Source organism: Falco peregrinus, chromosome 13 (assembly GCF_023634155.1).
Source record: "Falco peregrinus isolate bFalPer1 chromosome 13, bFalPer1.pri, whole genome shotgun sequence".
NCBI lineage: Eukaryota > Metazoa > Chordata > Aves > Falconiformes > Falconidae > Falco > Falco peregrinus.
In genome coordinates this window covers 12,859,681-12,885,524 of record NC_073733.1, presented here as the reverse complement: position 1 = coordinate 12,885,524, position 25,844 = coordinate 12,859,681, and the positions used below count along the sequence as shown (strand labels likewise).

The following is a 25,844-nucleotide window of genomic DNA, read 5'->3' as shown; positions in this document are numbered from 1 at the left end:
TTTCTTTTTAAATTTACTTTTGTTTACTTTTTTTGGAAGATGTGTGGAGAAGGGGAAAAAACAAGGAGAGAGGGATAGTAAAATCATGCACACAGTGATACAGAGAATCAGCAACAACAACAAAAAGACCCTCCAACCTGAAAGACCTGAGATTCTTAACAGTAAATAGAGTCAGTTTTCTCTTGTATAACCCGTTTCTCCCCTCAACACACTTCTTTATTGCAGGTCTGCAGGCAACAGGGCATTTCCCTTGGCTGCCTGAGTTTCCTCACCCAGCCTGACAGGAACAGTGGCAGGCCAGCCATGTTATACCCCGGCACTTCCCAGCGGGTACCTCCTGCCTCTGATGGGCTGCCCGGCATCGCGCTGTTGGGCCATCGATGCCACTTCTCCAAGAGGAGACGAGGAGAAGGCACCAGCGCGTGCAGCTGCCACCCCTGCACAGCTCCCACCCCAGCCACACCGGCTCTGAGCAGGCAAGTGTTGGTGTCCCCGCTCCTGCCCTGCGGCACACGGCTTGAAACGCTTTTGGCCCCATTCTCCTTAAATTCAATCTTCCAAAAGCCTATAAATCTGAGGCATGAAGGGGAAGACAAATTATAACAAATGCATTTTAGGAATATAATAAGTGACGACTTAATATAACTTTCTCTTCTCCCTCCGCCCGCCCATCACGTTTTTAACATTTTGGGAACTGTCAGAGCCTGAAGGGATATAAAGTGTGCGGGAGGGCGGTTTTCCCGTTCCGTGTTGGTGTGAACTGTGCCTGCAGGGAGCTTCTCCCCTGAGCCGGGAGGGGAGCCCTCTCCCCCGAGGCACACGGCCCCCCGGCCCCCTCAGGCACCAGTGCCCCGCTCGGTGACAAAAGCGGCGCCTGCCGCCGGCCCGGGCGCGGGAAAGGAAGGGGGGTCACGGCAGAGATGGCGCCGCGGCCTTATGGTTTCCACGGTGACGGGGCGGGGGCTGTGGTGGCGCGCGCCGCGCATGCGCGGGAAAAGCTGCTCGGGGCCGGGCGCGGGTGGGCGGCTGGGGCCTTCGTGTGTCAGGGAAACCCCGGGATGGGCTGAGGGGCAGGGCGAAACCCATAAGAAAAATCACCAGAGAAAGAGATAACATAAGGGGGCGGGAGGTAGCGTGGGCGGCTGCCTCTTGGAGATGGCTGAGCTCTCTTCCATGTCGTGGGTGAGGCGAGGCTATGGCGGGGCCGCATCCCCCTGCAGATTCACGAAGCTCATGTGGGTGGCGGAGGAGCCTTTCGGGCCAGAGGATTGTCCTCAGACAGGCCTTGTGGGATTCTTGCTGTATTAGGACGATGTTGTGCTGTTTCGAGGGTTGGGAGGCAGCTTTTTCATTAGCATCGATCCTCCCTTCCCTCAGTAAACTGGATGTGTAGGAGAGATTTTAGGGGTGCTTCAAGGCTGATGGAGCTGTGCAGCGTGTGAGGAGGGAGTCAGCGCTGAGGGAAGGAGACAGCATTTGCAGGGGGGTGGATAGCAAGAAGCCAATTAATTTCTCCAGCGCATCAGGCATGACTAATGAATGCTTTTGCGAAAGAGCAAAGGGTAAGGTTTCACACATGTGGCTGTGTGGGCCTAAGGCGGGATTGGGCAGCTGCGCAGGCACTGCTGCTCTTTGCTTCTCTGTGCGGTTTGGGGACAGGAGGCTGGGTGGTTCTTGGTGGGGGGGTTCTTCAGAGCTACAATTGTCCTTTTGGTTATGATCACCTCAAAAGTCACCATTATTATGATGGAGAGCAGAAAGACCAAAATGAAGTCCACCAAATACTAATGCCACCCCCTGCCCACCCCAAAACACCTGGGGAAACATTGATGTTTTCTTTACAATGGTATCAGTCTGAGGGGACCAAGGGTTTCTGTTGCATTAGAAATTATTTTAAATGATAAGAGATTGCTGCTGAGCAGTGTTGAGTTGAAACAACTTCTTTCTTAAAAAAAAAAATCAGAAAAATCCCCCACTCATTCCAAAAATACCAGACCAACATTTTCCCCTACTTTCCAACAAGATATTTTTCTCTGGGGAAATAAAAATATTAACCAACTCCAGTAAGCCCATCAGGAGGGGTGTGGGGAGCAATTTTTAGCCTTCTTTCAAGGTGTGGATAGACAGTGGTGTTGAAGATGGGTAGTCCACACTGTTGTTTATTATCTATAATAAGTAGCATCCAGAAATCTCAGTTAAGGATCAAGCCCTAATGCACTAGCCCCTGTACAAACACACAGTAAGAGAGTCTCTGCCCTGAAGTGCATACAATCTAAAAATGGTCCCTTACATGGCATAATTTGGAGGGGAAGGCTAGGAATTGGAGACAGAGAAATGAGCAATTAACCTTTTTCCTGATTTCCTCCCACCTTCTAAGCAAAAGCCATAATACTTAAATGCCGAGATCATTGTTTCCAGTCCCCATCATTAGCCTCATGTTAGAATCATACTCGTTGAACCATTTAGGCTGGCAAAGACCCTTAAGATCATTGAGTCCAACTGTTAAAACTAGCACTGCCAAGTCCATCACTAAACCATGTCCCTAAGCACCACATCTACATGTCTTTTAAATACCTCCAGGGGTGGTGACTCAACCACTTCCCTGGGCAGCCTGTTCCAATGCTTGACAACCCTTTCACTGAAGAATTTTTTCCTCATATCCAATCTAAACCTCCCGTGGTGCAACTTGAGGCCATTTCCTCTTGTCCTATTATTTGTCACTTGGGAGATGAGACCAACACCCACATTGCTACAACCTCCTTTCAGGCAGCTGTATCCCCTGAGCCTCCTCCTCTCCAGACCAGTCCCCCCAGTCCCCTCAGCCGCCCCCCATCAGCCTCGTGCCCCAGCCCCTGCCCCAGCCCCTGCCCGGCTCTGGACACGCTCCAGCCCCTCCACGTCCCCCTGGCAGTGAGGGGCCCAAAGCTGAACACAGGATTCGAGGGGCGGCCTCACCAGGGCCCAGCACAGGGGGACGGGCACTGCCCTGGCCCTGCTGGCCACACTGTTCCTGACACCAGCCAGGCTGCTGTTGGCCTTCTTGGCCGGCCACACTGCTGGCTTATATTCATTGGACCAGCACCCCTGGGTCCTTCTCTGCCAGGCACCTTCCCAGCCCCCTGCCCCCAGCCTGTAGCACTGTGTGGGGCTGTTGTGCCCTGAGTCAGGTTGAACCCCCCACAGCTGGCCTCGGCCCAGCCTGCCCAGATCCCTCTGCAGGGCCTCCTGCCCTCCAACAGATCAACGCTTCCCCCTTTCACCTTGATGTCATCTGCAAATGTACTGAAGGTGCATTTGATCCCCTCATCCAGGTCATTGATAAAGATATTAAACAGGACCGGCCCCAATACTGGGCCCCAGTACTGAGCCCTGGGTAGCACAGAGAGACAGCTTGGCAGTGAGTCACACTGCTGATGTTGACACCATTCACCTCAAGAATATGGTCCCCAGGTGCTATTCTTCCATCTGCAGCAATGACAGAATCTCTCAAGGCTTTCTCAGCAAGTTTTTCCTATTGGGCTGACTTTACCCTCAGCTATTTTCATACTCAACTTCTTCCAGGTCTTCTCAGTGAATTTCAGTTGTGTTCATTTCAGCCATAAGACTTAACTGTCTGAGGAAGGTCTTCTTCAGTCTCAAAAGCTGGATTAACTAGTCCAGGCTTTGCAGACCCTAGTGATACCACAGCAGCTGTGGAGCTTTCTGCTACAAGCAATGATCCTCCACTTGGTACCTCTGGACCCTTGGGTGTGGGGGATGTTCCTTCCCTCTGGAAATGGGATTCTTTTTCTGCTGTAGTTCAGATTTGTATTTCTTGAAACCAGGACACCTGTTCTGCAGATGAGCTTCTAGTTCACACCACTGCATTGTCTGCTGACATGCTGCCTTGAAAGTACAGAAGACAATCAGCTTGTCCAACAGGTTTCTTACTAGAAGGCTGGACTTGTGGCACTGCTGGAAGGAGAGCTTTTTCTGATCCACAGCACAAAAGTTATAGTCCTGCTTGAAGTTTTCAAGGCATTTGAAACAGTACATATTGTCCACAGGGGGTGCCCATAGGTTCGAGTGGAGCTTAAAGGCAGATACAGTGGATGAGTTCATAGTCCACTTCAGCCTGGAAGTTGTGGAGATGATTGTCCAGTAAGAGGTGGAACTGACCAGATTCACAGCAAAGTTCACTAACTTGGGATGTGTGTTCTGCTATGGGATCACCCATGAGAGCCGCCATTAGGCACTCTTGGGCCACTAGCAAGGAAACTTGTCACGAAGCAGCTGTTTGTCAGAGGTCCTCTGTAGGCGCCAGGGGTGGGAACATGACTCCCTCATCCCTGGGAAGGGGACAGAGAAGGTGAGGGAAGCCCAGTGCCAACTTGGCCTGTGATGGTGGCTGTATGTGGCTCCTCCACCAAGTTTCTGGATGGGGAAGAAAGCTGAAACCTGTGAGAGAGGAGGAGGCAGTGCATCCACCCAGGTGCCTTGCAGCCACCCAAGTGTCTGTCCCTCCTGCCTGGTGTGGCACTGCTCAGCCCCATGTTCTCAGGCTGCATCCCCTGGACTGACCTAGTCAGACGCTGGTGAAAAGGCAGCAGCTGTCCTGGGCTGAAAGACACTGCGGACCATAACCCACTCCAGCATGATGGCAGAAATTACAGGGTGCAGGGAAGGGCAGGTGGTTTATGCTCATCTAGGAGGGGACCAGTGGGGTTTGGCTCCCACTGCCTTGCCCAGTGGGGCCACACACAATTACTGGATGTCTCTGTGCCCTGGATTCCCTGCTGATAGCAGGCACACCTTTTTTCAGGGAACTGGCTCTTTGCAAAGTAATTCCAAAAAATGGCGGATTTTTCTTTCTGGCTTTTCTTAGCTTTCTTTTTTTGAGATACTGTAGAAACTTAAAAACATGATTGAATTTGTGCATGCCTTTACTTATTGAGCTATTTATGATGGGCACAGATTTCCCTAAGTCAAAAAGCCCCCTCCCTCCTCCTTCCTCAGCCTTAGTAATCAGCTTCCTTGTGCTCCAGCCCACGCTAGGCTATTTTCCACTGTCAAATCCTCCATCATTGGTTAAATTACCTAGCTGTGTGTTGGCTTTATCTTTTTTTGGTGAAATCATATAATCTTTCAAGTCTACTTTGCCCAAGTCTCTGTCATCCTCTTAGGCCTCTTGTACACTCTGCTTCTCTCTTGGCTGATTCTGTAAAAGGTCTAATTTCAACAAGCTGCTGCTCTCAGGGCTTAAGTCTGTACTCTGATGCCCATGATAATCACCTGTGTCCATCAAGGCTCCTAAGTGCTTTGAAGCTAAGCAAATTGCAGATGTTTGGACTCCTTTGCACATGGATGTTAAATTTTCCCTTCCGCCATCCCTTTCTCCGATGCTTCCCTTTCTCAGATGCTCCCCTTCCAAATTTTGCTGCCCGTGTTTGCTGCAGCCTATATTGCCTACACGCCTTTTGTGCCAGTGTACTGTTAATAAGCGTGTATTTGGCACGGGCCCTGGTTTGCCACCAGGGTGCCCTCTCCCATGTGCTAACAGCTGCCTTCTGACATGTGAAGACACGCTTCACTCAGAGTCTGTCGTGTGAACCAGTTTTAATCTAGGATGCTCTTTCCTTTTGGCTCCCCACAGAGATCACAGGACCCTGTTTAATCCAGCTCCCTGTCGGTGTATGGTTGAGTCATAGGAGGTTTTTCTGTTGCTACATCTAATAGCACTTTGCTATCAGGAGCAGAACATCAACCCGCTTGGCTGGGAGTCAGCACTGTCACCCAGCAGCTCTCCTTGTCTGGAAGTTGTTTTTATTCTTTTCTTAGACTTCTCCCTCTCTGCGTCTTTCTCTCTAAAACATTAATTTCCTCTAATTAGAACCTCCTTAACAATTCTTTTTTCCTCTCTCCTCAGTTAATTTCCTTTAATTAGAACCTCCTTAATAATTCTTTTGCTAAATCAATTTCCTCAGAACCACCCGCCATAATTTCTTTCCATCCTTTCAAAAGCTGTAGTAGCTAAGCAAATTATGCTTCTGGGTAACCTTTATCTCTTACTTGGTATTTTAAAAAAGAACTGTAACAAGTTAGACAGGCACAATTTCTCCTTCCAGAGCTATGCTGGTCTGACCCCATTAGGTTATACTTAGCTGAGTGTTGTACTATTGTATACTTAATTAGGTGCCCTAGCTGTTCTTCTGGCACCCAGGTAGGGCTGTATTTATGAATGAATTAAACATGACACTTCATTACTCTGATCAGATTTAACAGTGTCAAAATCCATCTTTTAACCACATCAAATTGCTTTCTAAGAATACGTAAAACCACCTGCCCCTGTTAGCTGTCCTGTGAGCTGTTTCCAACTTTTTCTCTGCAGCCCTGCCAACTTTCTCCTCATGAAAAACCTTTTAAGTACTGTTTCTAAAACATGCTGGTTTTAAAAAGATTTTTTTGTTTGTTTGTAATTTACACAGTAAGTAACTATTAATGTCACAGTGCTTTTCACAATCGTGCTGTGGGGCACATCAGCAGTTGGCAACTGATTTACACATTATGGACCTTGGGCCTGAGTTTCCTCTTCTACCTTATGCAGTTTTTTCCCAGTTGAGACTGTATTATGCATTTTTCTGTCCCTTTAAGATGGACCATAGGGAACCATCTTACTATGTCTGACCTTGCTGAAATCTACCAAGGATGACTCACTCAGCTTCCTGAATTTGGGAAGAAAAGGGCCAAGTGGTGGTGGTGGCTGGGAGAAGCCGTACAGTTTTAGTGAAGTCTTTTTTTACGTAATTATGAAAAAAAAAGAAGTAAGGAAACACATTTGAGCTGCAGGAACGCTCTCTCCCCACCACTGGTAGGTGCCATGCTGGTAGCTGGTTGTATTACCTTTTCTAGTACTCCTTTCTCAGGTTAGCACCTACTACCAAGCACAGATCTGATGGTTTTAACAAGTGTCGTTGCCCTGCTATAATGCATGATACAATAGGGATCAGCTTACATGAGAGAGGCCAAAGCAAGCTGCCTCACAATGGGCTCTTGTGACTGCTTCTGGTCTTTGAAGCATAAGAACTTTCTCCCTCTTTTGGCTACGGCCAACGTAAGCCTGCTTCAATCCTGATCACAAAGCAGAATGTCACCGTGGGCCCTGAAGAGTCTGCTCCAGTAAGGCAGATGGGCCTTTGAAATTTGTGAAGTGCTTTTTCCCACCATCTGACGAGACTCAACAATGCCTTAGTGGGTGGATGCCTTGGGTACAACTTAGTACTAGTAGAGTGATCCATGAGGGATGCTCCACAGATTCTGTATGGGGAGCTCGTAGAGGCTTGTAGCTATTCCATCATTGTTAGTGCCACTTCCAGCTTTCTGGGCAGGGTCAAAACATTTTAGCCAAGCCCAGCTACTGCAGAAAAGCTGTAGTGCTACCCTCTTTCACGTTTCTTTCCTTCTGACCTTTCCAAACCTCTAGCACTCCACAAAGTCTATTCTGGTGGAAGTTGTGCAGAAGTTTTAAGATCTACTTTATTTCCTTTGCAGTCTTAATAACTATGCAGAAAACTCTATTTTCCATCACTTTCCATGGAAATTTCCAGTGGGATTGGATGGAAAAATGAAACACATTAAGGTTTTTGTTTTTGACAAAATCCCTAATGTTTGAGATGGGAATAGGACATTTCTGGGCAATCTTACAAGGAGTAAAATGCTGGTGGTACTGGAGAGGGAGTTGTTTGGGAAGGCTAGATTTTCTAAAAAGATATGTTAGAAGGCTAAAAAAAAAAGCTGTCTGGTTCTTCTTAGAAGAGATGAGAGAGCAGGAGGAGGGAATCGCCAGGTTGGATTGTTCAGGCTGACAATCAACTACAACAGAAGAGATGCTGTTTTCTGTGCTCCTTGAGAAGCCCGTCTTGCTGGTCTCCAGTCCATTCCAGCTGAGGACGAAGAATGGCTAGAGATAGAGATAGGCAATCCAGTAGACAATGTTGAAGAGCAGGAAGGCGGTGGGGAAGAAGACACGAGAGTAGGAGTCCAGGCGGGAGATGTGAATGCGGACCCTCCCCTCCCGCCACATTCCTGTCTGACAGTCTTCAATGCAACAGAAGAACCTCTCACATTCCTTTCCTTCCAGGCACGGGGAGCCAGGTTCTTCATCGTCATCCTCCTCTATCTCTGGGGGCCAGTGCATGATGTTGTTGATGTTGATAGTGGTAAAGGATGGCATCACCTGTGCACCAGCAGGCAGCTGTAATGAGGAGGGGTAGGTGGAACAAAGGGAAGGGAAAGGCAAGAAAATATGTTCTAGACATCAAAACCCATCCAATCGGCAATAGATAAGTTCATAGCATAGATACAGTTCAGTGGCAAGGGATGACTGATCATCCCCCATCTCTGCATCAGTTGTAAATCACCACCTTGGCCTACTGTGGGTACTGTCAGCTCCCTGCATGACTGTGAGTTTCCTCCCTGGCACCCTAGGGCATAGCTTTACTCAGCAAAGATCTAATTGCTCTGATTCCCCATCTCTTTCACTAATCTTCAGTGCAGAAACAGAACCTGTTTAGTTTCAGCTGTGCTAGCCTTTTCTCTCACTCCCCTGAGCTCAGCTGTCTCTGAAGACATGGCACACAGTCCAGATGTGTCTTCTGATTGCTGTCAGCTGCTGGAAAAAAGCTGAGGAAAGGCTGTGTGTGACTCATAACCTCTTGGCCCAGGAATAAAAGGCATATCGTCAGCATCATGGAAGAGCTCTCTCCACCTGTGCTGGGAAATGAGGCTGGCACAGAAGAGATCTGTCTTTTCTGGTTTCAGTTCTGTCCCAATTCAGAAGCCTGTTTCAGCTGATGTGTCAGAAGTACCTGCCGTGAGCGTGGGCAGATCTGAAGAGGATGATGACCACTCTGGGTTCACTATCCCCACACTCTGGAGGTCTTCTGATGGACAGACCACAAAAGAAAGTAGGTTTCTGCATTTCTGTGACCTAAGATACCTCTGTAACCCACAGAGATCAAACCGGTACAAGTGGAAGAATCTGGCTTTAGGCCACCCTGTCTTAAAGTGGACATTTACATTTGGTCATGTGAGTCATCCTAAACCATTGATGAGCTGCCCAGCAATTCTGGAGAGAACACAGGGTGCCTGGCTCTGACAGGGACCTCCTTGTTTTATGGGACCCTCAGCTGCTTTTTATCGTTGTGTCTCACCTTTCAAGTGGTCAGACCCAGCACACAGAGTGGTTTGAGGACCTTATGAACACAGTATGGGTCAGGCACTAAACCTTGTCAGCAGTTTCTAGTACAGGCTCAGGAGGGATATTTCCAAATAGCTTGGGGTTCTAACAGCATCCACTTCTGCTGGCCCCTTTGACCTACCAGCCTGGCTTTCCTGTTGTTGTGCTCAAGTGGTTTCTTGTTTCCCACCAGGTAGTTGAGTGTAGCGTACTCCATGAGAGCTGCAAAGACGAAGATGAAGCACACAGAGACAAAGAGGTCCATGGCTGTGATATAGGAAACACGGGGAAGGTGCTTGCGGGAGATGGTACTCAGGGTGGTCATTGTTAGCACAGTCGTAATACCTAAGAGAGAAAATAGCTGGATTAAGTAATGAAGAGGAGCACTTCTGTCTTCTACATGCATTCAGTCCCTGTAATATCCACATTTCCCCTGTCCTGTAGAAGAGAAATTCCTCTAGTTGTCTGATCCCATTTTTGCTCTGCTCAGCCAGATGCTGGTCTTGAGGTGCCCTCTGACAATGCTCTATGGAAAAAAAGCTGTTCAAAACCCAAGTGTCACACAGGCCATCAGTGTAGACTGGCAGAGGAGTGGGGAACTTGGACTGTGCTTAAGGCTGTACACAGGAACAACTGCTTGATGATGGGAGGAGAGTCCAAAAGACAGACATACCTTTGGAGTTGGCAGTCCTGAGGAATATGGTTCAGGTGAAGAGTAAAGTCAGGACCCTGAATTTTTAGGAAATCAAACTTCTAGTTTTTCCAGGAGTTATGTCAGTAGGACGCCCTGGGAAACTGCCCTCAGGGACAAGGAAGAAGAACAGAGACGGCAAATCTTTAAGGACACTTTTCATAGAGTGTAAGAGCTCTCATTCCCCAGGTGTAAGAAATCAGGAAAGGAAGACAAGAGACCAGCATGGATTAGTCAAGACCTGCCGGTCAAACTAAAGTGCAAGAAGGAAATGCACAAGGCAGTGGAAGCGGGGACAGGTATCCTGGGAGGAGTATAGGGACACTGCCCAAACTCCACCAGTGCATGACAGCTGCAGCCCAGGCTGCCTCCAATGTTGATGTCACCAGTTAGCTCACTTGTGTTGGTGGCCATCAAGTACAGCATTGGATCCCCTCTGGTAGGGCTGTCTACTACCTGGCTTAAGAAGTTATCCTCCATGCATTCCAGGAGTCTCCTGGATTGCCTACAGCTTGCTGTGCTACCTTCCCAGCAGATGTTGGGGTGGTTGAAGTCCCCCAGCAGGATGACAGCCTGCGAGCACAATGCCTCCTGTAGCTGGAGTAAGAAGGCTTTGTCAACGAGCAACCCTTGATTGGGCAGCCTGCAGTTAAAAACCAACAACAAGGTTCCCTTTGTTGCCTTCATCTCTTAATTCTTACCCATAAGCTTTCAACCCACTTGTGGCTATTCTTCAGAGACAGCTCTTCACAATCTATCAGGTTTTTGACATAGAGGGCAAGTGGGTAGGAGATGATAAGAAATCTCTTTTGACTTGAACGTGGCTTGGAATTGTTTTTGCAGCAGCAATAATGCTCACAGACCTGTTTCCAGAGGTAAAGTATCATGAGCCAACAAAGGATCAGCTGCAAGAGTTGGTATTGTGATCTCATCCATTGCTTTTTAAGCTGTGGAGAAGAAGCAGGAACTCTACCCGTTTCTCCTTCTCTAGCATTCATCTAGATCCACCTGCCACCCCTATGGCTCTGGGTGGGAGCATGGCAAGAGATTTTCATATTTTCCTACTGTATTTGCATTAGCAGATATGATGTGACTTCCTGTATATTTGAAATGCCAATGGAACTGGTCCAGTTTACATCCCCCTAATGTAGGCTGGCGTGCTTGAAATGTACTAGGGATCATTTGTATGAAGTACAACGGGCTGTGGAGAGAATTCATTACTCTCGATGAGCTAAGGTCTCTTCCCACAGAGAGGGCCTCCCCTGCCTAGGGAAACTTTCCTTTGTGTTTTGAGACCACCACTGCAGTGGGTGTCAGCCATGCAGAACATTTTGCCTCTTGCTGTTCGTTCCTTTCCCAGCCATGGACTATGGTGTACCCTCAACTGGAAATGACACCCCACTCCTCCTCCTGCTCTCTCCATGGGCACCAAAGAAATTGGTTTTGTTTGGAAGGTGGGGAGAGAGGGTCAGAATGAATGGGCTGCGAATACCTTGCTTGATGCTGATGGTCCCTCACCTTTCCTCTCCCCACAAGAGGTCTGCAGGCAGGGCTGGGAATGCTACCTCAAATTAAAGGGAAAGTCAGTGGCATTGATGGGAAGGACAGCGCTGGGAAGCAGAGCTTGCTGTAAAATGCAGATACAGCCAAAGTGCATCCAAGATTTGTAGATCTCTTTAGTGCCTATCGGCGAAGAATTCAATCAACATAAGCATTTTCCTACCTCAAAGAGCCACTGCAGTTGCTGAGAAAATCTAAACAATAGGCAGAGCTGTTGCCACATCCTGAGCTCCCTCTGTGGGGTGAATGACAGAGAAAGGCCTACAGGGTTCCACATCCTGCCAGAGCTTGGTACTCTATGGATATAGCCCAGCAACTTTGTTCATTACCCTATAATCTTCATGTCACTAGTCCTACACTGAGACCTTGAAGAATCATAAATAGAATCACAGGACCATTTAGGTTGCAAAAGACCTCTAAGATCATCAAGTCCAACCATTAACCTAACACTACCAAGTCCATCACTAAACAATATCCCTAAGCACTGCATCTACATGTGTTTTACATACATCCAGGAATGGTGATTCTTCCACTTCCCTGGGCAGCCTGTTCCAATGCTTGATAACCCTTTCAGTGAAAAAAATTTCCTAACATCCAATCTAAACCTCCCCTGGTGCAACTTAAGGCTGTTTCCTCTTGTCCTGTCGCTCATTACCTGGGGGAACAGACCGACCCCCCTGCCTACAGCCCCTGCCAGGGAGCTGCAGAGAGCGGTCAGCGCCCCCCCGAGCCTCCTCCTCTCCAGACCAGCCCCCCCAGTCCCCTCAGCCGCCCCCCATCAGCCTCGTGCCCCAGCCCCTGCCCCAGCCCCTGCCCGGCTCTGGACACGCTCCAGCCCCTCCACGTCCCCCTGGCAGTGAGGGGCCCAAAGCTGAACACAGGATTCGAGGGGCGGCCTCACCAGGGCCCAGCACAGCGGGACGGGCACTGCCCTGGCCCTGCTGGCCACACTGCTCCTGACACCAGCCAGGCTGCTGCTGGCCCCCGTGGCCACCTGGGCACAGGGCTGGCTCCTGTTCAGCTGGCTGTTGACCAATACGCCCACGTCCTTTTCTACCAGGCTGCTTTCCAGCCACTCTGCCTCAAGCCTGTAGCGCTGCGTGGGACTGTTGTGACCCAAGTGCAGGACCTGGCACTGAGCCACGGTCCCTTGGCATGATCCTCTGCTCCAGAGCATGTCTGCTGGAGTGGCATGCCTCAGGGACTTTGCTGAAATGATGGTGACACTGTGTTTTAAACTACCACCTTCACTCCTGGCCCTGCCTACACTGAGTCATGAGGAAATGCGTGAGAGCACATGCATGTGCAGGAGCCCTTTGGCCAGTATTGCAATGCCACAGCTCACCTCTTCCCTCTCCCTTTCAGTGCATAAGAACATGACATTGTCAGCTTGGAAAAGGCTGTGTTCAGGTCTCAGATCAAGATACGAGAATGTTGTACTATCCTGAAATAATCCAGTGGTCCAAGCCAGCACAGCTTCAACATTCAGTTGAGCTTGATGATAGTGTTATAAACAGAAAGATGGAGGAGTGGACTGCTCTCCAGTAAGCGGAATAATGCTAGAAAATGGCAAAGTGCTTTAGGAGATTTTGTACTCCAACATTGCCGATCTGCTAGCCTTGCAGAGTTCAACAAGTATCACACATGCAACAACCTGTCTCTTACCCAGAGATGTCCTGGCAGGTGTAGAGTCTCTCTTGATCCAGAAGGAAACCCAGGAAAGAACAACAGTCAGGATGCAGGGAATGTAGGTCTGAATGGCAAAATAACCCATACGTCTACTTAGGTCAAAAGAAACTGTCATCACCATGTACTCCCCTAGGAAAAAGCAACAGAGACATTGGAATCACAGCATGCGGCTTCCTAAAACACAAAACCCAGCAAACTTTCAGAATTTTTAGTGTTTCTGATGAGGTTTTCTTGTTGTTTTAAGTGCCTGGCTAGCTGGTTTTGTGGCTGGCTTTGTGGCTGCCCAGATTGTTAGCTTCATTGGTAGCTGTGTGGCTGGCAGAGTAGGTTTGGTGGCTCACTGGCATTGTGGCTGGCTAACTGGTTTTGTGGCTAGTGGACTCTGGCTGCCTGGCTGGCTCTGTAGCTGTCTGACTTAATGTCTTTGTGACTAATTTAAGAGTTGACTTTGCTGTTGCCCAGCTGGCTATATGCCTGGCTGGCTGTGTGTCCATCAGACTCTATTTGTACTGGCCTGGCTGTGTGTCCACCAGGCTGTATTTGTACTGGCCTGGCTGTGTGTCCACCAGGCTGTATTTGTACTGGCCTGGCTGTGTGTCCAAGCACACTGAAAATCATCCAGTCTGGAAAAGTTTCAGGGAAGAAACTATACAGAGAGTATTCATCTTCAGCTGATTGCTGCAAGGGTTTCTTTTCTATAGAAGCTATTTAGCTGTAACAGGCTACATGGCCTGGCTTGCTAACTACCTACCTGAGCTGTGACAAAGGAGATGTTCTTCAGTCTCTTTTCATTGAGACTCTGGTTCTGTCCCTGGAAAAGGCATGTGGTGCTGTACATCCTAATTGCTCATTTAGCAACTTAGAGCTGAGGTTCTTCCTCATTTTCAGAGGCTCCTAGTGAGTATCGGAAGAAAGCCACCCGACAGCTCTAGGGTTATGATGGAGTTTGCAAGCAATTACCAAAAAAGAGAGTTACAAATGTCAGACAGCCACTGGTGCATTCAAGACACTTTCACTGCACCAGTTCTTGTCCCAGTTTGTGCTGCCTTTCTACCCTGTTTAGAGGCTGGCTGCCAGTGTTGGCAACAGCAACTTTCTGCAGAGTTGTGGAAGCACTACCTGAACTTGCTTGCTTCAGAGGGCTTAAAAATATGAGCTCGCCCCACCTGCAGGAATCCAAATAAGCTCTCCTCAGTTTGCTGTGGGAAGGAAAGGGGATGTGAGCTACTATGAAGAGGAGGAGGAGCTGAAGGGTGCCCATTCCCTGGTTTCTTCACACATGCAGCCTTGTTTCTGTCTCTTAAGGCATCTTCTGTCTCAGATGTTATCAGCCACACAGAACTTTACAGAAGGAAAGACTGAGACCTGCAAGTTCTGATTTCCCCATCCCTGTTCCAATGATAACCATCACCCAGGAATCACGTAATATGTGCATACTGCAGCAAGAGGGGATCTGAGCTCCATCTCCTCTCCCTCCTGACCCTTCAATTAGGGATAGGTTCGTTCACATCAGCATTGTCACCCCACAGTTCAGAGACGTCGGTGGTTCTGGCCTACCCCTGCTTCATCTTTCCCTCACCCTTCATGTCCACCATTTCTACTCCTCCTAGCAAAGGTCCATCCCTTCATTCTTACGTTTCTCTAACTGTGCTGTTCCTTCCCCAACAACCACTGAGGAACTGTCTGATCACTCCTTTGCCACCCATGAGGTTGCCAACACACTGCTGTTTCTGTGGGCTGTCTCCCATTGCCTCACCTGCCCCAGTCCTGAGAACTTCTGAGGTGTTCCTCAGCCCCGTGAAGTCAAACTGGTAGAGCCTCCAAGTGCGCTGGTCAGAGACTTCAATGGAGTAGCGCCTCCAGCGATAGACAATCTCCTCGCGTGGGTAGCCATCTGGGAAAAGGGGCAAGGACGTCAATGAAAGAGTAGGTCATGTGCCTCCACCTCATCCACCACCCTGACAGCAAAAGCGCTGGCATCTCACTTGAGCTGTTTTGTAAACATGAAATGTTCAGGCAGGTATTTCTGATGCCTTTTGTTTAGTATCCCATAGGCATCCCTGGGGACAGCATCTCCCCTTGCAGGCCACTTCAAATCCTAGGGATAGGAAAAGCAACGCTAGAAACAGAGCCTTTCTAAGGACTGCACTGCTGGAATGAGACTTGGGTTGGTGTAAGAGGACTCCCCCAGCCTTAAATCTTTAAGGGTTTTAGTTCCCTGGAGCAGCACGGGGGATCCACTACTCCTTGACTACCTTCCCTTCCCAAGCATGAGCACACCAGGAATACAAAGCTGCCAACGTGGGAGGTAGCATGGCTGTGGCTGCTCTGACTACCTCTGTATCTCTCGCCCTGGGAGCTGGTCTGTGTGTGGAAAAGAAGGGGGCATTCTCCGTGGAGAAGGAGACCTGGCTCCTGCAGGCTAGAGCATGGCTTCTCCTGGCTCTAGCTTTCTTGACAAAGAAACAAACCTCCTGTGAAGCAGGGACCTTGACACCTACGAGAGATTTCCTCAGAGGAGAGGAGTAAAAGCTTGGCAGCTTACTGAAAGTGTGTTTCTAATTATCAAGCATGTATGGCATGTACCGTTAATTAGCAAAGAACAAGGGATGGTGGGAGACAAGGGGATGGTATGTCCTCAGCATGCTGCCCCCCTCTGCAGCACCTTTCAGAGCCATGTGAGCAGCATCTCTTCAGTGGCAGGGGAAGCAGGAGAAGTGAACCCGAGCTAAGATGACTAAATCAGATTTCCAACCAACATATGAGGACAGGAATCTCCCTTTGCTTCCTGAAAAATTACCAGTGGAGATGTGCCAACATCAGCAGCCCTCTCCTCTGATGAGAATGGACAAGTGGGGACTGTGAGGGGAGGTCTAAGTACCCCTCCTTTGCAATGGCCTTGGGTGCAGGGTGCAGCCTGACTCTGGGCTGAGGTCTGGAAAGCCGAGCTGTCACCTCAGAGAGCAGGAGAAGGGGGAAGATGCAAGGCAGGACGGGTGCCATTTGTCTGCCAGCTGAAGGGATATATTCTGTCTAGAGTGACCACAAGGTCAGTGAACTAATCACTTCCAGCCATGCACCCAAATTAAGGAGAAGATCAGAGGTGCTGTGAATCTGTTCCTGAAGACCTCTGCTAGCCCAGGAGCGGGAGGATGTTTCAGGGCATGATAGGTAATGGGACAGGAAAAGCATCATTGGAGATCAGGTGAAAAAAGTAGCTAAAAGGGAGGATGGTCTCCCCAGAAGAGTTTTACTCTACTGACTTTCTCTACTTGCTTTCTAAAACTATTTTAAAAATATGTCTACTCACAACTGGAAAAAACCAAAGGGCAGGAGTGAGTGTCCATTGGGAAATTCTGCAGCTGCAGCAGACATTCAGCCTCGATTGTCAGCCTGAGAGAGGAAGAGAGAGAAAGGGAGACTGAGATTTTGTGTTGGTGAAGGTGGCTTGATTCCAGCACCACAGAGTGACAGAGAGATTCTCACTCCCTTGAGAGAGAAACACTGATTTGTTGAAGATCAGTCTGTTTGCAGGAACATTTCAAAACAGCGGCAAAACAAAATACATGTTTGGATATTTTCAAAGTGAGAAAAAACATCTTATTTTCATATTTTAAAAGTCTTTTTGTTTAGTGAGCTTTTCAGGTTCATTTGTGGGAGTGAGAATTTATGGGAACAAAAGCCAAATGTTTATTACCAGAATGAAATAGCTGGACTGACCCACATACACTTTGGTTTAGGGAACCATTTATAGTTTTGACTTTTTTCTAGGTATAAGACAGAAAATCAGTTTGATTTTTATGGAAGTCTGCATCCTGGGAAGAAGCAGCCCATTCTGCAGCCAGTACTTCCTGTGTACTCCCATCAGCACTGGGACACATCTCCACTACTCTGTCATAGGGCACCTGGAAACCTCTGCTTTGACCAGCTCCTTTTTCCCTCACTTCAGCAGCCAGCTACAGTGCCTGCTGGATGTACCTGAGCGTGTAGAGCACTTTTCCGTCATTCCAGATGCGAAGGAGCTGATTAGGTGTAGTTATCCAGTGGGAATCAGCCCGCTTGGAGTTCCTAAAAAAGGTATCTGGGATCCAGATGCGGCTCACCATGTTGGTGTTCAGGGTGAGGGCTTTCAAGGTGCTGTTGAAACGAAGACGCCGGTCATACCACGTCTGAGCAAAGAAGATGTCAATGGTGTATTCCTGTGAAAGAGAAGGAAGAACATGTCTTGCTGAGAGGAATTCAGGCAAAGCAGAGCCCTGTCCTCTAGTCTGCAGGCCATTGTTTTGGAGTCATAGCCAGAACATTTGCTTTTTAAGTCTGGGAGCAGGTGTTGGTGACCACTGACACCTTTTCAGGCTCATCTTTAGTTCAGGATCAGGACATCCATGGCACACTTTGGAAGAGCCAAAGACTGTGTGCTGACTGGTGGGCTGAGCTGTAGCATGTTTGGCCTGACCCATGCCTGGAAAGCCAAGGCCATACAAACAAGGGCTTGGGTCTCCTCTTGACAGACAGCTCAAGCCAAACACTCCTAAGCATAGGCATGAAGGGGCAGTGTGGACACTGCCTGAATCGAGTCCTAAGTTCAGCATCTTTTCAGTACACGTTTCAAACACAGGCAAGGAAAGCTGCTCACCAGCTTACGAGGGAAGGCAAGCAGCCAACTCTGTTATTTATTAGGATACAGCCCCGCAGTGCTACATACACCTAATTTGTACATATAGCAATAGCAGTATTGTGCATAAATCTAGTGAGAATCCACCCCTTGCTGCAGGACTTACACTGTAAATGTTTTATATGGAAAACTGGAGCACTATGGGTTCCTGGGCAGATACCCCTTGCTGAAGATTAGAAAAGGAAGCTGGGGCAGGGGCTGCTATGGACCCAGCTCTTGATGCAACCAGTTCAAAATCTGGAGTCTTTTGCAGACAGAAAACAGAGTTTGTACCATAAGGACCTTTTGTTTTGGTGAGAGAGAGGGTGTCATAGCTCACCCATAACTAGCATTTCTAGGAGGCAGCTCCTGTCTCAATCGGATTGGCAGTAGTCCACCTCATTAGCCCACCATTCTGCTGCTTGCTGCTACTGCTCCTTACCCTCTTTTTCAGCCTGCTTGTGAATGTCTTAACTAGTGCCATGCAGGAGCGTGTCTGGCACTCAGTGGATGTCTGAACCAGACCCCCAAATCCAGTTTCACCAGCCCATATTAAAGGCTGCCACTTGTTCCTGACAGTTCCTCCCTGACTTGGACTTTGCTCCCTTTCACTGCTGTCAAAGCTGCCTGACCACAGAGGCATCATCTCCCTCTCTCCTGTGGCAAAGATGAACAATGTCTGACTTTGCCATCTCTCCCTCTCATTCTCCTCCTCCCTCTATTGATTTATCTCGGTGGAATTTTTATGACTGCAGCACATCCTCCCTTTGCTGCCCTTGCTGCTGGTTCAGAGCTGACTTCTCAAACCATGCCATTAAAATAGATGCTGGCGCTCTTAGTGCGCTCCCTTGGACGTTGTGTCCTGCTGGGGGCACACAGAGCAGGGCAACGCACAACTCCCTGCTTCATTTTCCTTGCCCTCACTCCACTGTCAGCCAACCGGCGATGAGTGATTGGTACCAAAAACGTCCCTAGCATAGGAATGAGATCATGAGAAAAGAGCATTTGCCATCAGGCGGTCAAGTCATTCTCTGGGCTGATCCTTCACCCTGGTTAGACACAGGGATGAGCAAGGTGCCAGGGATGAGTTCCTAACGTATCTCTAAATGGAGACAGATGCAGCATGTTCAGAGTGATGGCATTGGCTCTACAGTTCATTCAAAACAGACATGAGGAGACACAGAGTTAGGATAGCAGCAGCCCTCAAAGCCAAGTGCACAAGCATGGCCACTACCTGAAAACAGAAGGTGGAAAGAGCACATTCCAGCATCTGAATGCTCTGGATCGCACTGGGTACTGCTTGGACATAGGACATCAGGTTGTAAAACAGTGAAATAAAGCCCATGGGTGGGCAAAGAAGCATCGGCACAGCAGGGACAAGATGGGGTAATGGCAGCCTGAGAAAATGACATATGGGGGTGGGTTGACTTTATTCTGCTTGGGGCCATTTTCTTTTCCTTGCCAGCTGTTGAGGCCAAAATAACACAACATTTGACATATTCTCCCCCAGCCCTGCAATCCCAGTTTGAGCCAGTTTGAGCTTACATTGCTCCTCCTAAGCAGTATCTCTGGTGTAGGAGAAAGCAACCAACGATGCAATGATAAATCCATGTTAGATGCCCCTATGAGTCTCTAACTCCTGACTGGAATCACTTGTGAGATCTTGCTTCTGGCCTGGCAGCTCAGGTTAGGTGTCCTGCTGTAAAGTTCAGCATGCAGGTCTGGGATAACCAATGCTAATGTTTCAGGAGCGTGGAGGGTCAGCTAACCCAGGAGTTTAGTATTTGTTGTCAAGCCCAGATTTTCAGAAGGGATCAGCATTAAAGAGCTCCTCTTGTGCCATTCTTAGCCAGCCTTTGCAAAAGGTGTAGTGCACAAGTCATTCAGCTCTTTTGAAAAATCTGAGCTGTTATTGTCACTGTCCTGTGGTTTGATCTAATTTCAGTGGCTATTATTAGCACAGCTGTTCATGAGGAAGAACTTATGAGCTGAGCTGGCTCCCTTGCCTCTACATGGGGAACCCACTGGGAAATGTTGGCATTTCCAAATGTATTTTCATTCAGAATTATCTGAGGCAAGATTTATACAAAGATGCTCCAGCCTTTGGGAGCACTTTTACCCTTCTGATTCTCTCCCCCATCCTGCTGCAGGGGAGTAAGCAAGCAGCTGTGTAGTGCTTAGTTGCTTGCTGGGGTTAAACCACAACAGTTCCTGAAGATGTTAGCAGCTGTTCCCATCAAGTGTGGTTTGCATTGATGCTGAAGAACCTTGCATGGCTGTGGTTCTGCACTGATCAGCTGTGGGACGGCTCTCGGACCTTTCTTTCTCTGAGCATTAATCAGATCCCACTTAGCTGTAGGCATCTGACCAAGGTGATTAAATAGGAGGTGTTTGATCATGGGCTCCCTACAGTCATTGCAGAAGGATAGGCACTTCTGGAGAGAGATCCCAGTATGAAGCAGTCCAAGTTCTGGAAAGCCTCACACTCTTAAGGACCTTAGAAGAGTCCTGGCTGATCAAGGCTGAATAGCTGAAGTTTGGCAGGACAAGGTCAGCCCCTAAAACATATGACAGTACTGTTTCTTGCACTCCTGTAGTTTCTCTCTGCCCTGGTTCATTTTCAAGCATCAGAAACAGACTTCTCAATACCTCAGTTTACACATTTGGAAAAAGGTTATTGTAAAATATGCCTCCAACATTACTGTACCATCTGCTATGCAGCACATGGATGTTGTTACCTTCTCTGTAAAAGCATGGGCTTTTAAAAAGTTTTCAGCAGAAAAGCTAATGAAATAAGAGGAATTGCTCTAACAATTAGGTCATGCCGTTTGGATTACACATGGGGTAGCACACACATGTTGGCATGCACGCCATATTACATCAAACTTCAGTCATAAAATAATAAATCAAACTACCCGTAAGGCAAACACTGAAGACTGCCTACCCTAACTACTATCACATGAGTTTATCCAAAGCTGAGGAACACCCTGAAGCATCACCGCTGCCAGCTGTGTGGGCTCATGTTGAACTCAGCCTTTCAGCATGACCCAGCTGGCTCTTGGTCACCATCATCACCTGGCACTGCTGCACATCACTGATCAGTCCTTGTTTTCCTCATGTGGGCAACACAGATGCTGATGGAAACCCAGTCCCAGAAAATGGTAAAAATCTCAAAACATCTAATGGAAAAAAACCTGTCCTGTGAAAGAGGATTTGTGGGAAATAAGGGGATGTGGATTTCACAAGAATATTTCATCTTGGAAGAAAAAAATAAAACAGTAACAAAAAGACTTTACTGTGCTCTCGAAGCCTTTCATTTTTAAAAGCATAGTTTGAGTGAAAAGCTATGAAATTTCCATGTGAAAAGTCATTTCAAAGAAAACCCCCAAATTTTCAATCCAAAAGAAACAGGTTCAGTAATCAGCCATTCCCCTGCACAAGAGTTGGGAGCTGGGCACTGTTGTGGTTTAGTGCCACCCTAAGCCCTGTTCCTTGGGTCATCCAAGCCCCAGCCGTCCTGCCCTAACCTTCACGGCCCAGGAGGATCTCCTTGCTCCCCATCCTGATGTCCTGGTACAACAAGGACATCCTTGTTGTACCTGGCCTCAGCTTGCTCCTTCCTGTGCCCCCTCTCTCACCGCTGTATGTGGACACACATGGAGAATCAGCCCATATTTCCAGTCGCATTTGGCCCCAGGAACTCTACTTTAGATGAAGTTCCACCCCAGGTTCAGAGCAGGTATGAGTTAGGGCTACCCAGTTGCAGACTAACAGCTTGAACTCACAGGGTTAGCATGACACAACTTGAAATTAGCAGTGTCTATTTTCAGGTTAGCTTATAAACCAAATAAACACAGCTATGCACTGCCAGAAGGTCCTTTTCAAATGGCTCAAAGCAACTTTGTGTGTGCAGATCAGCTGAGCCCTCTCGAGGGTGCAGTTAGTGGGATACAAAGGAGTTGGTACCCCATGGTTCCTCTGTGTCTATGAACTTCCTTCTCCGGGTTCCTTAAAAGCTCAGTTTTCTGACAAATGCCAAAGAGAGAAGCAAAGGCATGAGATGGAAATGTCTTAGATATCTTCCTAAATTAGGATAAAATTAAGGATTTAAAGGTGTTTTCTGCAACGTCATTTGTATTCAACAGCAACAAGACGACCTCCAAATAGAGAAGACAGAGACCTGGTAACAGGTTCCTCCGGTTTCCTCTGATGGACAGATAGTTTGGAAAAATCCTAAATAACAGTGGGGCTGAGAGATTAATATCCTAGCCAGTCTCATTCTAGCTTTTATTATTCTGGTATCTGTTGTTACAGAGCCCACTTCCCTCTGCACCTCCAAGCAAATCCCTCGCTGCAGTACATAGAGCAGGCTGCTTTCCTGGGAAGCATGGCCAGCATTTCAGGTGGGCTGACGTGAATCTGATGGATCTGTGCAGTCAGTCACAGAGCTAAGGAGAGCAAGTATTACAGGCAAACTCTTTGGGAACTGCAATTCATGAAAATCTCAGGAATTATTGGAGAAGTACCACAAATGGGGTATATTTCTTTCAAGGGCTGGTAGGTCACTCTATGCAGCTCGAGGCAAGCCGGGAAGCTTCTCCTCCAGTCTCCCTGTTCTGCAGAACAGGAGTCAGCCCAAGCATCCCTGCTTCCAACAGAACTTTACTCAGCAGCTCCATACCCCCACAGCCCCGCACAGGTGAGCGTTTTCTTCTCCAGAACATTCTATGCATCCCTCCCAGCCTGAAAACATCTCTTACAAACCCTGGGGTGCTCCCAGCAGCCAGCTCTGTGTCCCAGGGAATGCGCTTAGTAGCAAAAAGTCTGCAGACACTCTCCAGGCTAAATAAATAAACTAAATAAAATAACCTTATTTTAGAATAATCTTCAAATCTGATGCACACCTTCTTGTCCCCACAGCTAGCGGGCAGGAACGTGCTTCTAGCATGACACATGCAAGCACTCTCCAAAGGCAGCAAGCAGAGGGGACATGCGCAGACAGCACATGCTAATGCCTGACACTGACCACTTCAGCGACCAGCTGGGCAGCGTCAGGCTTCTCTCAGTTCTCCCATCAGCAATGTGAGACACCTTGCTTGTGGATGCCTCTGTGTCCCTGCTCTGGGTGAGTTCTGTCTCCCCAACACAAAGAGCAATAGAATGAGAATGGGAGTTTCCTTATGCTCCCAAGGTCCTCCTCTCTCCGAATCAGACCCCAGAGAGCTTTCTGGACATGATGCTGGAGTGACAATGAGAGCTCACAAGGACAAAAGGAGCAGAGCTCTGGTGATCTGTATTTTCAAGGTGACACACTGAACTTCCCATCTGTTTCACTTCTGCAGCAACACTGGCAGTGCTGTCCTTGTCTGAATGTCTTTTGCCTCTGCCCAGGGAATCTCAGTTGAGACAGTGTTCTTTTTATAATACAAACTTGCTATTAAAAACCATCACCATGTCCTGTCCTCATGCCAGGAGCCTTCAAACAAGACATGCTGTACATGCTGCTCTCTCGATTTCAAACTCCCCACTCATGGCTTGCTCACCCATTGGAATCTCTGCAGATGGGAAGTGGACAGGGCTTTCAAAACCTAGTACTGGCTTCTGAGATCTCTGCCTGCCTGTTCCCACACACCTCTGCTCATGCCTGCTCCCATGCATGGGCAAACAGCGACATCTAAAAGGCAGGCTTTTATACTCATGACAGCCAACCACTCCAGACTGCTGCTTCTCCCCCAAACCCTTTCTTGTGAGCTGTTCCCTTATACCACCACTTTCAGTCCTTCAGTGATGTTATCTCCTCACATGCAACCCCAAGATGGCTTCGTGCCATGGTGTCCGTTCCTCTATTCATTGGAGCATAGCCTGGCACAGGGAGTCTCTCACTGTGAGCCCCAGGGGCGTGTGACATAGTGTGTGTTTTAGCATCTGATTAACAGTCATTACCCAAAGGATCAAGGAAAGTCCTTGAGTCGAGACATGACATCAGCCAAACTCTGGTTTACAGAAGCACCGTCTGTCTGCACTGTCCCTGGCGAGGTTATTAGGCAGTGGCATGGACACAGGATGCTATATGCAGATGGGGCAGATTTAAAGAAGATACTGAACACTTCACTGAAGTGTTATGCAAAGCAGTACAGGGAAGGAGCCATCTCCTTTTAGTTTGTTTTTTCACCACTCTCAGGACAGGACATGGCCTGGGTGGAGAGTCATGTGTAAGCACCTTCTGATGCAAACAAGGATGCAGGCCAGTTACCATGATCTCTAGAAAATGTCTAGGCTGCTGCAGAGCAAAGCCACACTTGTCCAAAGTCTCATTTGCATGTCAAACCTTACCGCTAAATGCTTAAATGCTCCCCAGTGTTGGGCTTGAAGCAACTTTGTGCCTGAAGAAGCAAGCAGGTGGGGGAAGAGAAGAGGTGAGGACAGAATCACACAGGATAACTGGAAGAGAATACTTAGCACTTTGGGCAGGTGCTCTTGGTTTATTTGTCCTTTAAGCTCATGGGGTTCTTGACAAGACAAAAAGAAATTTCCTTTAAAAGGGCTAGAAGACAAACCTCACTGCATACAGTTAACTTCCCAAGATTGGTCTTACCAAGAACATCTTGGTGAGATTCAGATGGGAAGCTGGAATTTCTTTAATTGCATTTCCCATTCCCATGCCACCCACTGCATTTAAAATTAAACACTGGGATGGGCAGTCTAATACTACCCAGGACAGGGAAACCAGTTGCTGCGGCTCCCCTGTAATAGACAAAGGAAGGCAGGAGGTCCCATGGACCCCCCAAGGTGTCCAGTCCTTAACACTCCTGAGGAGGACTTTCTGGGATGGTGACATCTGTGAGTCTGTCATTGGCTGGGAACATGATCTGTTCCTCCAGCACTGACATGTTCCTCATCTCTCTGTCCTTACAAAACTCCTGTCCTGGGCTGCTGGATTCCTGCTCAGTTTGGGAGCTGGATGCTGCAGCCTCACTGCCTCCTCCCTAGGATGAAGAGGCAGGAACGAGAGCAGTATCCCGTTGTGACAGCAGGGAAATGGCCCTCAGGTGAAGCAAAGGAAGGCAGGAAAGTCCTCCAAACATTCAAATGACCCGAATGCCTTCAACTGTCAGAAGCATGTGGCTGTGTGGTTTTGAAGTATTAGAGCAAGCATCTTTCTAAGCTTAGGGCTTGCCAGCCGGGCCTGCCTCCCTGCCACCAATCTCATACCTCATACAGAAGGGACCACCACTGGCATCACCACCGGCTTTGCCAGACACCAGTACAGCCGACTGCTGCTGCTGGCTCACCAGATAGACTAAGGGCTGGTAAAATCAAGACAGTGTCTGAAATTTAGGGTCTGATTCTTATTTACATTCAGTCCCTGTTTGGAAGGACTGAGGGTTTTGGAGAAGTAGAGTAGTCCACAGTAGTCTGCAGACCTTTGTAAAGGTCTCAGCACCTTCCCTGTCTGCTCAGGGACTGAAAACCCACATCTGCTGCTCAGTTCCCTTTGTTGTTTTTTCATCTCTCCAGGCTTTCTTGGGTTTTCCCTCTTTTCCCTTTCCTCCCTGTTCTAGCCTTCTTTCCTCCTGCTCCTCTCCAATGCCCTCTCCACACTCTCTGTGGCCTGTAGCTCACCACACTGCTTCTCTGCCTCAGCAAGAAAGGTATCAACACCCTGCCCATACCCCTCCTCAAACAGAAACAGCTTCAATTGTAATGGCCCTATTCAAGCATCACATAATTTTCCAACCTCTCCCCACCTTCTCACGGGACTTTGCTTTGTCTAGTAAGGCTCTCCAGGGCACAGACTGCCTCTCTCTATGGACTGAAAGGTGTCTAGTGATCTCAGCTGGATAGCAATTGTCATGCAAAGGGAACAAAGTCCCTCCCATTGCAGTCCTAGCGATGAAAAAATTGCTACATAAGCTGTGCTTTGAGGTCAAGACAGGAGGGAAAGGGTGGCAGAGGGAGGGAGCCTTAGGAGCTCTGCTTTCTGTGTGCATCAGAGCCAGAAACTTCCTTCCAGTGCAGGAATTGCATGGCATGGC

At 48.3% G+C, this 25,844-nt stretch overlaps 1 protein-coding gene across 1 annotated transcript in view; it reads right to left on the bottom strand.

Annotated features, from left to right (window-relative positions):
• Positions 1 to 7,483: 7,483 nt before the first annotated feature.
• The window catches only part of LOC101918866 (gamma-aminobutyric acid receptor subunit gamma-4), a 36,841-nt gene continuing 18,480 nt past the window's right edge, over positions 7,484 to 25,844 (bottom strand). Inside the window, exons 4-9 of the mRNA XM_055818313.1 lie at positions 17,133 to 17,353; positions 16,465 to 16,547; positions 14,911 to 15,048; positions 13,131 to 13,283; positions 9,357 to 9,559; positions 7,484 to 8,230 (exon numbers count right to left, since the gene is read on the bottom strand). Coding sequence (XP_055674288.1) covers positions 7,937 to 8,230; positions 9,357 to 9,559; positions 13,131 to 13,283; positions 14,911 to 15,048; positions 16,465 to 16,547; positions 17,133 to 17,353 — 1,092 coding nt within the window. The 3' untranslated portion in view covers positions 7,484 to 7,936. The remainder of the gene's footprint in view (positions 8,231 to 9,356; positions 9,560 to 13,130; positions 13,284 to 14,910; positions 15,049 to 16,464; positions 16,548 to 17,132; positions 17,354 to 25,844) is intronic.